The following is a 12,071-nucleotide window of genomic DNA, read 5'->3' on the forward strand; positions in this document are numbered from 1 at the left end:
CATTACAAAAATACAACTTATATATTACACAAGTTGGTTCTTTTAACCAACTTTTTAAACAAAATACTAGACAGTGTTACCCACAAAGAAAGGCATTGTGATGGGGTTGGGAGTGAAGAATCACTAGATCACTGCTATGGAAATAATACGTTTGCTTCTTTTCCTCAGGACTCCTACACAATGCCCCTGACTTCTATTCAGTGCTGGCATGTGCACTGTGAAGAATGCTGGCTGCGGACTCTGGTGAGGCTCTTGTCTGCTTTCTTGTTCACTTACAGCCTTTTTCCACTCTTCTCAAATACTTTATTCTAGATTGCCACAGGGGAGGATGCTTTTTGTTTTATTTTAAACAATCTGACTGCTGTGCTTGCAGGTTTCCCGAGCCTGGCTGTTTAACACCCCACTCTAGTTTTGACATGGTTGTTGGAGTCGTTGTGACCCAAGCTCTGTCTTGCCCTTTGCCTTGTCCTCTGCTGCTGTGGGAAGAGCTCTGTGCCAGGGACTACCTTGCCTTTCAGTAATTTTCTGTGGGGCATCCATGCAGAGAGGTAAAGCTGTGAGAATGGAGGCCAAATCCACTGAGATTTCATGGAATGGGTAGCTTCTGAGAAACATAATATTCCCCTGAAGCAAAGGGAATCATCTTCAGGAGCAAGGATATGGAAGGGAGCTTTTTTAATGTGAATCTATGTTTTTTAGGTTACTTGGAATAGCACTGTGTGGTTTTCAAGCATATGCCATTCTGTTTACAAGATTGGGAACTACCTTGAACATTGAATAGGTGACCCAGTAGTGTTTTCTTTTCTTGTGTTAAAACTGTGGTCTTTAATCAGCCTTTAACATCCCCTCTGCAGCTGATTTTCAGGGCTTTCATTTTGTTCAGGCTGGGGAGTGGAAAATAGTCAATTGTGCTTTCTAGTTTTCCTGTTAGCAAGATGATACAGTGTTGGGTTGCAAAAAATATAAGGGAATGCCACTCCTAAAAACTTGTTCCTGGAAGGCATTACTCTACTTTATAAAACACATTGTGTGCTTGGAATTATGATTAGGCTGATCGTGCTCCTTTAAATCCTGCCTTTTAAAAGTCTTGCCTAAGAAAAGTTACCAGGATGGTGAAGTGCCTGTGGGCTTGAGTACTAATAGCAACTCAATAACTTGGCTATCCCTTGGGCTGTATTTTATAGCTCTTCAGCTACACCTCGTCACTATTTACGTTATACAAGCTTTTGTAAACATTTTAGCAGCATCTTATAAAAGACACATACGTGGGTATGTTGCTGTGAGATGTCTGGATGAATATGTGCTCTGCCACTTTTGCTGAGTGAGTAGTAATCTTGTCTTTCAGTGGTGCTAAGAGCACAAGATAAAACACTAATTTCCTCTTCATTTTCTTTACTCTGAAGTCTTTGTCCTCTCCTCTTCCCACCAGCCTCAAGTCATGTTCTAAATCTGTGGCACTAATTTCAGGCTGTTCTTAGGCTCAGCAGCAACTTAGTGCAACTTCAGTCAGATGCCTTTTTGTCATGTTCAGCAGTCACAGCCTCTCATGAGAACAGGGAAAGTCACTCCAGGTGCTGAGGGATTAACATTTCCCTTGCAGAGGGGAAGCCATCTCCCCCCAGAGCTCTGTGAGAAAGGTGGTGATGAATCTGGCTGTGTGTGATCTGCACATGGTTCTTCTGCTGACCAGGCAGGCGGGATGGGAGTAGTCCAGCAAGATATCATGTTAGGACTTGGCACTTGCATAGGGGAAGCAATTAATAAATGACTACTCATGTGTTCCCCAGTCCTAGCCTCTCCCTGCAGCCCCCAATTTATTAAACCAGGCCTTTTCACAAGGCATGCTTGCACTCCCTTTCCCATCTCAAAAAAATCTCCCAGCCTGTGTTCGCATGTTTCTAATGTAACCATTAAAATGTAGCCTGAAGACAGCAATAAAAACCCTGGAACGCCTTGGTGCTTTTGTGTCTTGATCAAAGTCAATGTGTGTAATCTCGTTAAGACTGCCCTCCTTCCCCCCTCCCTTTTTATGAATTTAATGGCATACAGCAGCTGGGCTCAGTGTTTAATGCTTACCAACCTGCATTGTTCTAATTAAGGTATCTCCTTTTATTTCGGGCACAAAAGAGACTCTTGTTTTTTTTAACAAGCGAGGAGCTGTGGGATAGTGTGTGTAATAATCGCTGCTGTTACCTTTCCCTGGGTATAAAGCTGGCTCCCCAGTGGGCTGGGAGGAGGGAGCCTGCGCGTGCAGCACACATGGAAAGACTTGGCTGGGGGAGAGGGGCAGTGTTTTTCTGCTGTTGTGCAATAAACAATTTGTTGGAGTTAATAGGAGTTGGAGCAGGCGGGTTGTGTCAGGCTTCCGGCCCCTTTTGAACAGTCTGGAGATCTGCCATCCACGCTGGTGAAAAGTCCCCTTTCTCCTCTGTGCCTGTGCCTACATGCCCAGCCAAGATCTAACATTAACTTAGAGTGTGAGTGTGCCTGAGAGAGCAAGGATCATGTACTGAACAAGGCCCTGGAACTGAAGGCTCAGAGTGCCCTGGAGCACTTCTGAACCTCTGCAGGGTATTGAAGACAGGGTGAAATGTGATGCTCACATGTGTCTGTGGACCTAAGGTTTAAACATTTTCTAGGATACAATAGTACAATGATCTGAGCATCTGACTTGATAGCGTTTAGGGCACTGATGAGGATTGGATCTTAAAATGCTTAGACTTCATGAAAATAAAATTTTTGGACTTTTGGCTCTTGATGTTCAATTTCAAATTATAACTGTTCTGTTGGAAAGGATCACTAACTCTATAAATGATTGCTGGACTCTCTAGATTAGGTATAATTATACTGGAGCTCAGCACATCAACAGGTTGCAAGTTCTGGGGTTGAAACATTGACCAGAGGAGACTCCATCTCTGAAGCAAAGGCTGGGGTTGCAGAAGGAGACCCTGGAGATGCCTTAAGAGCACTAAAATCATGGAGTGATTTACCTGTGATCCCTTTTAGAAGCCCTGAAAACATGTGCAGGTTCTTCAAAGATAGGAGAGGAAATGGTGTTGCAGGAGCAAGACTTAGCCTGGGCAGCAGCAGGTGGAGTTCCTTTCCCTGAATGTTGACAGTCCTCATGGTGGGTGTCCATCCTCAGCTGCTTGTTGGACTACAGCCCAAGTCATGGGGTCATAGGGGATGAATCTCCCTCTGTAAGAGTCTGCCCAGTCTCCATCCTTCCCCTGAGAGAGGACCTTACAGCTAAGAGTGGGTGAGATTTGTATTTTCCTTCTCCTGAGGAGAGTTCTCTGGCAGAAGAGATTGTCCATCTGCTGTAGTGATCTGCTGGGGAGGTTTGGAGCCTCCATCCTTGGAAGTTTGTGAGAATAGGGTTGATGTGTGTCTGTCAGCAGTAATTCAGGTTAAGGTGATCTTGTCCAGGGAATGGGTCAGCAAGTTCTTGATGTCCCTCTGAGCTGTAGTTGTGTGATTTCCCAATCCCTGGTATCCTTCTTTACAAGGTAAATGGAGCTGGAAACTTAAGTCAGGCTGTTGTTTGTTGTTGTTGTTGGTCAGTGCAAGGGCTGAAAGAGGACAGGTTTATTTGAACAAATGCAGTTTACTGAGTTTCCCCCATCACCTGTACAAGCCAGATCCAGCATTTCCCAGGTGTATTTGCTGACTTCAGGCTTGTGCCTGCCTGTCTTGGGCTTATTTGAAAATGACAGCTACAAGAGCAGGGAAAAATCACTTCTAAAAAGCTTTCTTCATCACAAAATGCTTCCAGGGGATCCATCGATATATGCTGTGCTCTGCAGTTGACACATTTATATCTTTGGTAATTACTACATCCTTAGCCTTGCCACTCTTTCTAGGCTCTAGTACCATGTATGCCATGTGGGCTGGAGTGGTTTTGTACAGAACAGCACAGGGGTACAGATACAGAGCAGCCCTTCTGGGGGATTCCTCAGTGCTTCAGCAACATATAGAGACCTCCAGAGTCAGCAGCTGCATGGATGCTGCACTTGAGCCTTCATGATGTTCTCATCTCTCTGGTTATTAATTAGCATTATTCAGCTCTGGCCTCCAGCAGCCTGTGGGGGTGAGCTCCACCCTTTGAGGAGGTTTGGTGAAAGAAGTTGTTCTCCTGCTGGTTTAACCCCATTACCCCACAATGGCAGTGGAGGACAGCTGTTTGTCTGGGAATCAGCATCTGCAAAGAAGAAGCTCCACACTTGTGTGGAGGCATGGGTGGGAGAGGAGGCTGATGCCTTGGTTGAGAGTTGGATCTTGGCATTCAGTTCCTTTCCTGGCAAGAAGCTGGCTCTTGGTTGGGGTCCTTCCTGTCATCTCTCTGCTTCGATGTTACTTTCTTTGCCCACTCTGTTTCTTTGTCTCTTTCTTCTCTGTCCCTGGTAACACATTCTTGGAAATTGCCCATTTTTAGACCCACGGGACAGCAGGAAGTGCCTAAATCCTTCCTTGTGAGAAGTTTCCTTGCTTTAGCCAATTTATAGCACACATCATACCATTTTTTTAAGAGTCAATTTTAAGACAAACTAGTCCAATCCTTCCTGGCACCATGTAAGCCCTAACGACTTTTCAACATCTCAGCTCTTGTTAATGCATTTTTCAAACTACTACCCCAAGTGATTAGCCTGTATTGTGGATCAATCACTTGCCAAATTTTAATTAAGAAAGGAGGAGAAAAAATAAACTCCTTCCTGGTTCCAGCCCCGTTTCTTTGCTTTGTAACAGCCCTGGAGCAAACTTTTTGCAGCAGAGTTTTATAAACCCCTCAAAACTGGGGTTTATAATGGAAAAGCTGAGGTGGCCTTTACTCCAGCACACACAGCCATAACACATCAAGGCTTTTCCATGTAGCTATGATGAAAGGAGCAGAAGGACCTGGAAAAAAAAGAAAAAGAAATGGCCAACAGGTGGGACTTATTATTCCACAGCATTTTTATTTCAAGGGAAAAGTTTAGTAACCCCAGCTGGCAGGTGAGCAGTGGGGGAGCAAACGCTTTTTCATTGTGCCTGTGCCAGCATGTGTGTGTGTACAAGCTTATGTGCCTCTCCACAAGAGAGGAGAGCTTAATCACTGGTCCAGATAAATGTTATATACCTACACCGAAAAGTCAGATGTAAGGAACAAGGTTCTGAGCAAATTCAATCTAAAAAGTAAAAAATCAGGACTTAGTTCGGAATTTACCACACATGCTTACGTGTGCAGAGGAGGGCACTTTCATATAATATAAAAGAAAAATGCATCCCCAAGTGTCCAAAGTATTAGGAGACCCAGAGCCACGTGCCACGTGCAGCCTGCACCACATTCAGGCCAGGCTGCTGAAGGTTTCCAGGATGCCATTGTTCCCTTCAATGTACCCACACTTCAGAGCTCAAGGATGAGCTGTGCCTCCCATGTGCAGGTGAAGCAGTATCCCCCACTGCCCTAAATCAATCTGTGATCATGCAGCTTTTGCAGAAAATAGGTCAAGCTCCATGTAGTTGGGTTCTGCTTTGTGACAGGGTTGAAAACTTGTCCCTGGTTATGTATGTGCAGCTCTCAGCCTTAAGTGGGAGAGTGAATTCCCCTAAAGCCATCAGCATGTGGTGCAGAAAACAGACCTCTGGGACAGAGATGCCAAGGTCTGGCAAGATAAATCCAGCCATCCTCCCTTTCCCTGTAGTGTGAGGGAACTGCATACCTGACCTTGCTTTGCTATGGAAGAGAGCAAAGATGCAAGATGCACTTGATTTCACTTCTGCCACCCCTGTGGGCTGAGTGCAGAGGGCTGGTGCTTAGAGTGAGCACCTGCATCCCTTGGTTTGTTGCCTTGCTGCCTCTTGCCAGAAAGCCTGTCTCAGGAAGGAGAGCATGGACACAGACGTGGGCACACTTACTTCTGCTTTTCAGGGCACACAAGAAAACTTGAACAGGCAGCTGCCAGCTGCTGTGCCTCGGACAACGTGCTGTGAATTAATCCCTCAGCACCTCCCTGCCACTTCCTTTGGGACCCCCTTCAGCTACAAAGTTGATGCCAGGAGGGCAACTAGATGCAACAGGTGCCTCCAAGGAAAAGGGAAACACATGAAACTGAGCAGAGACTCAATTGAAACAGGATATTTCGTGGCATTTGCCTCCAGATTAGTGAGCCCCTTGGGAGTGCTGCTATGTCAGCACAGTGGCAGAAGGGGCAGATGTTCAGATTTCTCTCTCATGTTTTCACCACTGCAGCAAGTTTTTACTGGGACATGCAGAGCAGAGCTTGCAGTTTCTAGTTCTGGAGATCCAAAGGTGAGGCATTGAACATAAGCAAAGAGGCATTTTAAATAAACAGGCTCTGCGAAATTCCAGTGCACTCAAGTTTCCATTTCATCAGCATTTTAAGCCTTTCCTTTGAGTTACAGGTTGCACTTGCTCCTCCCAGAATCCAGCATGCCAAGTCCACTCTGTGAAGACCAGAGCATAGGGCTGCATGATGCATTGCACAGGATGGGATGTCCTGAAAGGCTGAAAATCTAAACAGACACAGTGGTTGTCCCAGATAACTGGAATGATGTGCCCACAGGCATCAGCACCAATGTTAGGCATGCTGTCCACACCACCAGTGGTCTGTCCTTCAGTGACAAACTGCCAGCCTGTCGCTGACCCCAAGAGTGTCACTCACCCTGAGGTGTGCCAGGCTGTTCTGGGTGTCTTTTACAGACACTTCATTCAACTCTAGCTCAACAGGACTTTGTGTGTGACTGGTTTCGATCAGGTGCAGGTGCCCATGGTCTTTACATGTGTTCTGTCAACAGCTGAGCCGCTGGCAGCAAGGGCTGTCAACTGGGAATGTCCAGGAGTGCAAAGCTCAGGGAATGGCAGATGTGCCAGGTCCATGACTGCAGGGAATAATGTGCAGTGGGAGCAGAGAGCGCCATCCCAGTTTCCCACGCTGCTGGTGCTGTAGTTGGGAGGCTGCCTCACAGCAGAGCCATCTTTCTGTCATTTTTCCCATCAGTTGTCTTTCACATCTGCCAATCTAATGGTGACCGGCTTAGGTTGACCCCGATTCTGAGGCTTATTAACACCCTCGTGCTGTCAGGCTCAGTGATAGATGGCACATCAGCCCTTGTTTTATTTCATGTAGTGTTCCTGTTGGCCACCCATTACCCCACCCCAGCTCACATCAGTTTGCTGTTTCCAGCTCACCTTGGCAGAAGAGACTCATCTCTGCAGAATCTGTGTGAGCTGGGGAGGATGGGACGGAGGGTTCCTTCATGCCAGCAGCTCTTAGGCTTTTGCAGGATGGACAAGGCAGTGTCCCATTGTGAAAGGGATGGTCCAAGCCCCCCATGAACCAGCTCAGTCATCCCTGCTAAAAGCTTCACTTGTGGCAGCTGGGTTGATTTTCTGCCTGTTCAGTGACCTGAACTCATTCAGCAGGGGCTGGTGGTGAGCAAGGGAAACAAAAAGGAGCAGATCTCCCTAGAAACCAGTGGTGACAATGGTGCCGAGTTGGGTGATGCAGCTTGGCTCTGGGTTTCAGCCCTCTGCAGAGCTCCTGCTTGTCCAGCTGCCTCATGCCAGGGACTGGAGAAGGACAAGGGGCTTGCAGGGCAGGCAAGGAAGGCATGGGGACTGCCCCTTCACCCATCCTGTGCTCACTGTTGGAGGCCATGGCCCTGCCTGGAGGACCTTACTGCTCCTGCAATCCCAGGCCAAAGGCAGGGATGTCCTTCACACTCTCACACTGTGCATCTCATCTGCTGCTTGCAGGGTGCCAAGAAGCTCTGTCCTCAGTGTAACACCATCACGTCTCCTGGAGACCTTCGGCGCATCTACTTATGAAGGACCCAGCAGGAGGGCAGGACCCAGCTACTCGGCTCAGCTCGTCACACCCAGGGGGAGAAGAACGACCACAACAAAAAAAAGACGTTTTAAAATTTAAAGAAAAAACAAACCAGAGACTCCAGACATGGACTCAAGGATTGAGGAGCAGTGGGGAGCCTCGGCTGCCAGGTCCCGCAGTTTGAGACCTCCTTCAGCATCTGCAGCGGGCAAAACCAAATCCTTTGTTGTGAAGCCCCCTTTTTTAAAACCAGTGTTCCCCATCACCCATTCCCTGGAGCTGGCTTGGCATTGTGGATGGCTCGTGAGCCCTCCTTTGGACTGTGTTGTTGACCACTCTGCCCCCAGGAGACTGGGGAAGGGACCCTTCACAGAAAGATGTTAAATAACCTGTAACTTGTGTTCCTTGATCAGTTTTTGTTTTTATTTGTTTTGGTTTGATTTTTTTTTTGTTTGGTTCTGTTTTGGTTTTTTGTGGTGTTCTAGTGATGACTAAAAGGTTTAAAGAAAAAAAAAAAACACACCCAGGCAGAAATGAAGCACATGTAATATAGATTATATATGTTTACAATGTTGTGTATAAATGGGATAGACTCAAACATTACATACTAATAAGTTTCCCTTTCTTTTCTTTGGGTTGTATTTTTTTTAAAGAAGAAAAAAAAATGAGCAGAGAACATTAAACCCATATTTTTCTTGGTTCAGCAAAGTTTTGGCATTAAAGTCATTAGTTTAAAAAAAGTATATATATACATATATATAATATAAATGGTTTAATGTTCTGTGGTGTATATTTCCTCATTCAGATATGAAGTTAACAGCTTTTAGTAATGGCTGTAGCATTGCCCATAACTTACAGAACTTATGGGGAGTAGAGGAGGTGGATTTTTGTCATTAGTTGTAGCTAATGGGGCTATTTATAATAGAATCGTTATCCCCGGAAAGACACAGCTTTTAACTCCTCACCGGGGGCCAGGCAGGACAGGGGGAATCTGGCTCAGCCCCCTTTATCTTTCCCTGCTGGGGAAGGAGCAAATGGTGAGGAGCTGGAAGGAGGGAGTCTGTCAGAGCCCTGTCCTCTCCCCTGGCTGGGAGTGCCTGCTCGAGGGTCCGGCTGATGCCTGTGCTCGTCCAGCCACAGCCCCTGCCCCTGCCCTGCCTGGCCTTGCTTTCCTCCTCTGGGCAGCATTTCCTGCTGAGGGTGCCTGGGCTGCTCAGGATGGTGCTGCTGGTGGCTTTGCCCACAGACACTCAGCCATTCCCTTGTGGGCCTCCCTGGCAGAGCCAGCCCTGCCCTGCTCTCTCATCCCCCAGCTCCCACTCTCCTGCAGCCTGCGTTTTTCCTAAGAGGTTTTGGCACCAGGGCAGAGAGCCAAGGCAGCCTTGTCTTGTCCCCACTGCCACTCCCAGGATCCAGCAGAGACACTCTCAGCTGGACCCAGAGGTCCCCTGCAGTCCCTCATGCTTGTCCCTGTCTCCCATATCCTCAGCCTTAACCAAAGCTGCCATCTGGCCTGGTTTTTTGTTCTTTCTTTTATTGTCAGGATCCAAGAATCAGATACTCACCCATTTCCCAAGGCCTTGGGACTTCCCCCAGCTCCACACTGTGTATCCCTGCCACAGCTTCCTGGGCTGTTGTGGGGTGCCAGCTCCCCACATCCAGAAGACAGGGAGTGGGAAAGTTCATCTGCCCCACTCCTTTCCAAGCAGATCCCACCTGGCAGCACAACACAGCCGGGCATTTCAAGACAGTCTGGAAAAAGCAGTGGATGAGGGGTTGGGAGTTGGGTCCCCAGTGTTTCCAGAGAGGGAAGGGCTGGGTAAGCAGGATGTGTGGGGAGTGTGACAGTCCGACTACTGCTTCCCTACCCTGAACTCTTTGCAGAGAACAGCTGCAGCCTTGGTACCTCCTGACTGATTTCAGAAGGATCCCACTGCACCCAAAAAAACCTCAAATGAAATTGAAGGAGCTGTTATTTCATAAACATCTCACCAAAAGGTAACAGTTCCTAATTGGGAGTTTCCCTTGTGTCCAAGCTCATATCTGTGTGTGGCTTCTGAGACCAGAGAGCTGCAGCCTCCTCTGCTCTGTGCCAGGAGAGCTCCCAGGAGCCAGAGGAAGCCGGGGCACCCCAGAGGGTCTTGCCTTCACAGGGGGACTGCAGGCAGGGGCTGTCACTGCGGGGTAACCCTGCAGCAGGCAGCACAAGGCAGGGGAAGGGCAGCCATGCACAGCTCAGGCTGGATTTGTAAAGGGAGAAAACCTTGCAGGGCACGTGGCTCAGCTGGGACTGTGCTGGTGTTAAAGTCTCAGAGATGGAGAGGCTGCAGCCAGGTGGGTTTGAAAGACAGCCAGGAAGGGCAAGAGGGTAGGAGGCCCCTACCCAGCCCTTCCTTGGAAATAGCCCAGCTCCCTCCCAGGGCCTCTCTGGCAGGTGTTGTGGACCAGCCGTGTGCTTTATGTACGTATGTGTAACACCATATGTAACTAGTCATTGGTTCTTTGCTTTGGGGTTTATTTTTGGTAATTTTTTTTTTGCTTAAATTGTAAAGCCATCCCCTGTTTTGAAGGGGGAAGCTGCAGGGGGAAGGCTGGGGAGAGAGGCATCCCAGTTTGTAACAGGCATCCGCCACTTCCCCTCTTCTGTAATGAGTTTAAATGATTTAAAAAAAGAAAAAGTGAAATATCAGAGTTACCTATCTTTGCCCAAAGAATCCCAGTTGCACAAAGAGATATTCCGGTGTGTCAATGATTGTGTGTCAGTGTATACTATACAAAGAGGTACTTGTCACTCCCGTTTGTAAACTACATTTGACATTAATTAAACAAGTATAAATCTTCTTGGGCGCTTTCTGCTTCTCTGTTTCCCTTTGCAGGCGAGAGGCAGCAGAGACACCACCACACACCGCAGCTCCTGGATGTGAGTAATGTCCCAGAGGGGAGTCCTGGTCCTGTTTGGGATGCAGGGACAGATGCAGGGGGATGCTGGGACGTGCGCCAGGCCCACCACGGGTGGGTTCCCCCAACTGGTCCCCCCCTAGAGCAGGAGGGCAGGGCGAAGGGCACCCCTCAGGGGACACCCCCATAATGAAGTCTCATCGGTTGCCTTGGTGGGGGCAGGAGACGCCCAGCCCCAACAGATCCATACATCGTGCATTAGGGGCCCCTGGTGCAGTGTAGGGTTACCCCAGCCCAGGGACGGGGAGGCAGAGGTCGGGTTCCCCACGGCACGCAGCTGGCGCCGACGCTTTTGGTTTACAAACATTCTGCAGATGGGTCACTGGGCTGCTCTCAAACCCCTCCTCATGGCTGTGTCCCCAGGGATGGGATGCTGGGGGTCCCCAGGCTGGTGGGAGGAGGCAGCAAGGATGTCAGGGACCTCTTTCTATCTGCTGTGGCAAGGATAGGGAGAAGGTGGGATCTGGTCACTTTTTTGGCTGGAGAGGAGCAGCGAAGCGTCTCAGCCCCTCTCCCATCCACCTCCAGCCCAAAGGTGGCCTGAGGCCAGGGCGAAGGGCAGAAACCCTCCCTCCCTCTCCACCTACCCCACAGCAGGCTGCTAATATTTTATTTAAAATATCTTTAGGAAGCGGAGGAGCGTGATGTATCGGATATATTGAGAAAATGCTAATGTGTAATAGCGTGTGTCAGGGGCCTCGTTCATCACCCCGCGCCGCCTTCTGGGGGATCCATATCTAATTAACAGTAATGAATGAGGGAGCCCACCTAATGACAGCCCGCCAGTTTGTTATGGAAATGAGGCAATCCCATTAGGCAAAACACTTAATTAAACAAACTGCTCGGAGTGTAGGCCAGTGCAAGATGGGCACAGGCCCTTTAGGGAACAAGGGGGGCCCTGGTACCCAGCCCTCCACATGCCAGGCTGGGGGCACAAGGGCTGCTGCAGCCCCCAGAGCTGGGTGCCCACAGCCAACTCCAGCAGCAGGGGCTGGGGAGGCTGAGAGGGATCCACTTGGGGGTCCTAGTGGGGAGGGGGCAGCAGGGCAGTTCACATCTCCCTCTCCTCTCTCCTTCCATGGGCTCAGAGGCAGCAGAGGCCAAACAGAGATTTCCAATCAAACGTGTGTACTTGGCTCCTGCTCTATTGACACTGAAGCAAGAAGGGCTCAAGGTTAATTCCTTATCAATACCCTATTGTCAGCTCATCCATCATTCCACGGGGGCAGGGCTGGCCAAGCTCTCCCTGCCCCAGCCCCCATAGGTTTGGGAGGGTGACTGAAG

General features: G+C 48.7%; 1 protein-coding gene across 2 annotated transcripts in view; it reads left to right on the forward strand.

The window, feature by feature from the left end:
• RNF220 (ring finger protein 220) overlaps positions 1–10,669 on the forward strand; it is a 214,594-nt gene extending 203,925 nt beyond the window's left edge. For both annotated transcript variants that reach the window (XM_059478087.1, XM_059478088.1), the window contains 2 exons: positions 169–243; positions 7,757–10,669. In XM_059478087.1, the coding sequence (XP_059334070.1) occupies positions 169–243; positions 7,757–7,828 (147 nt within the window). In that variant the 3' untranslated portion in view covers positions 7,829–10,669. The remainder of the gene's footprint in view (positions 1–168; positions 244–7,756) is intronic.
• The last annotated feature ends 1,402 nt before the right edge of the window (positions 10,670–12,071 follow it).

This window comes from Ammospiza nelsoni, chromosome 9 (genome assembly GCF_027579445.1).
Source record: "Ammospiza nelsoni isolate bAmmNel1 chromosome 9, bAmmNel1.pri, whole genome shotgun sequence".
NCBI classification, from domain to species: Eukaryota; Metazoa; Chordata; class Aves; order Passeriformes; family Passerellidae; genus Ammospiza; species Ammospiza nelsoni.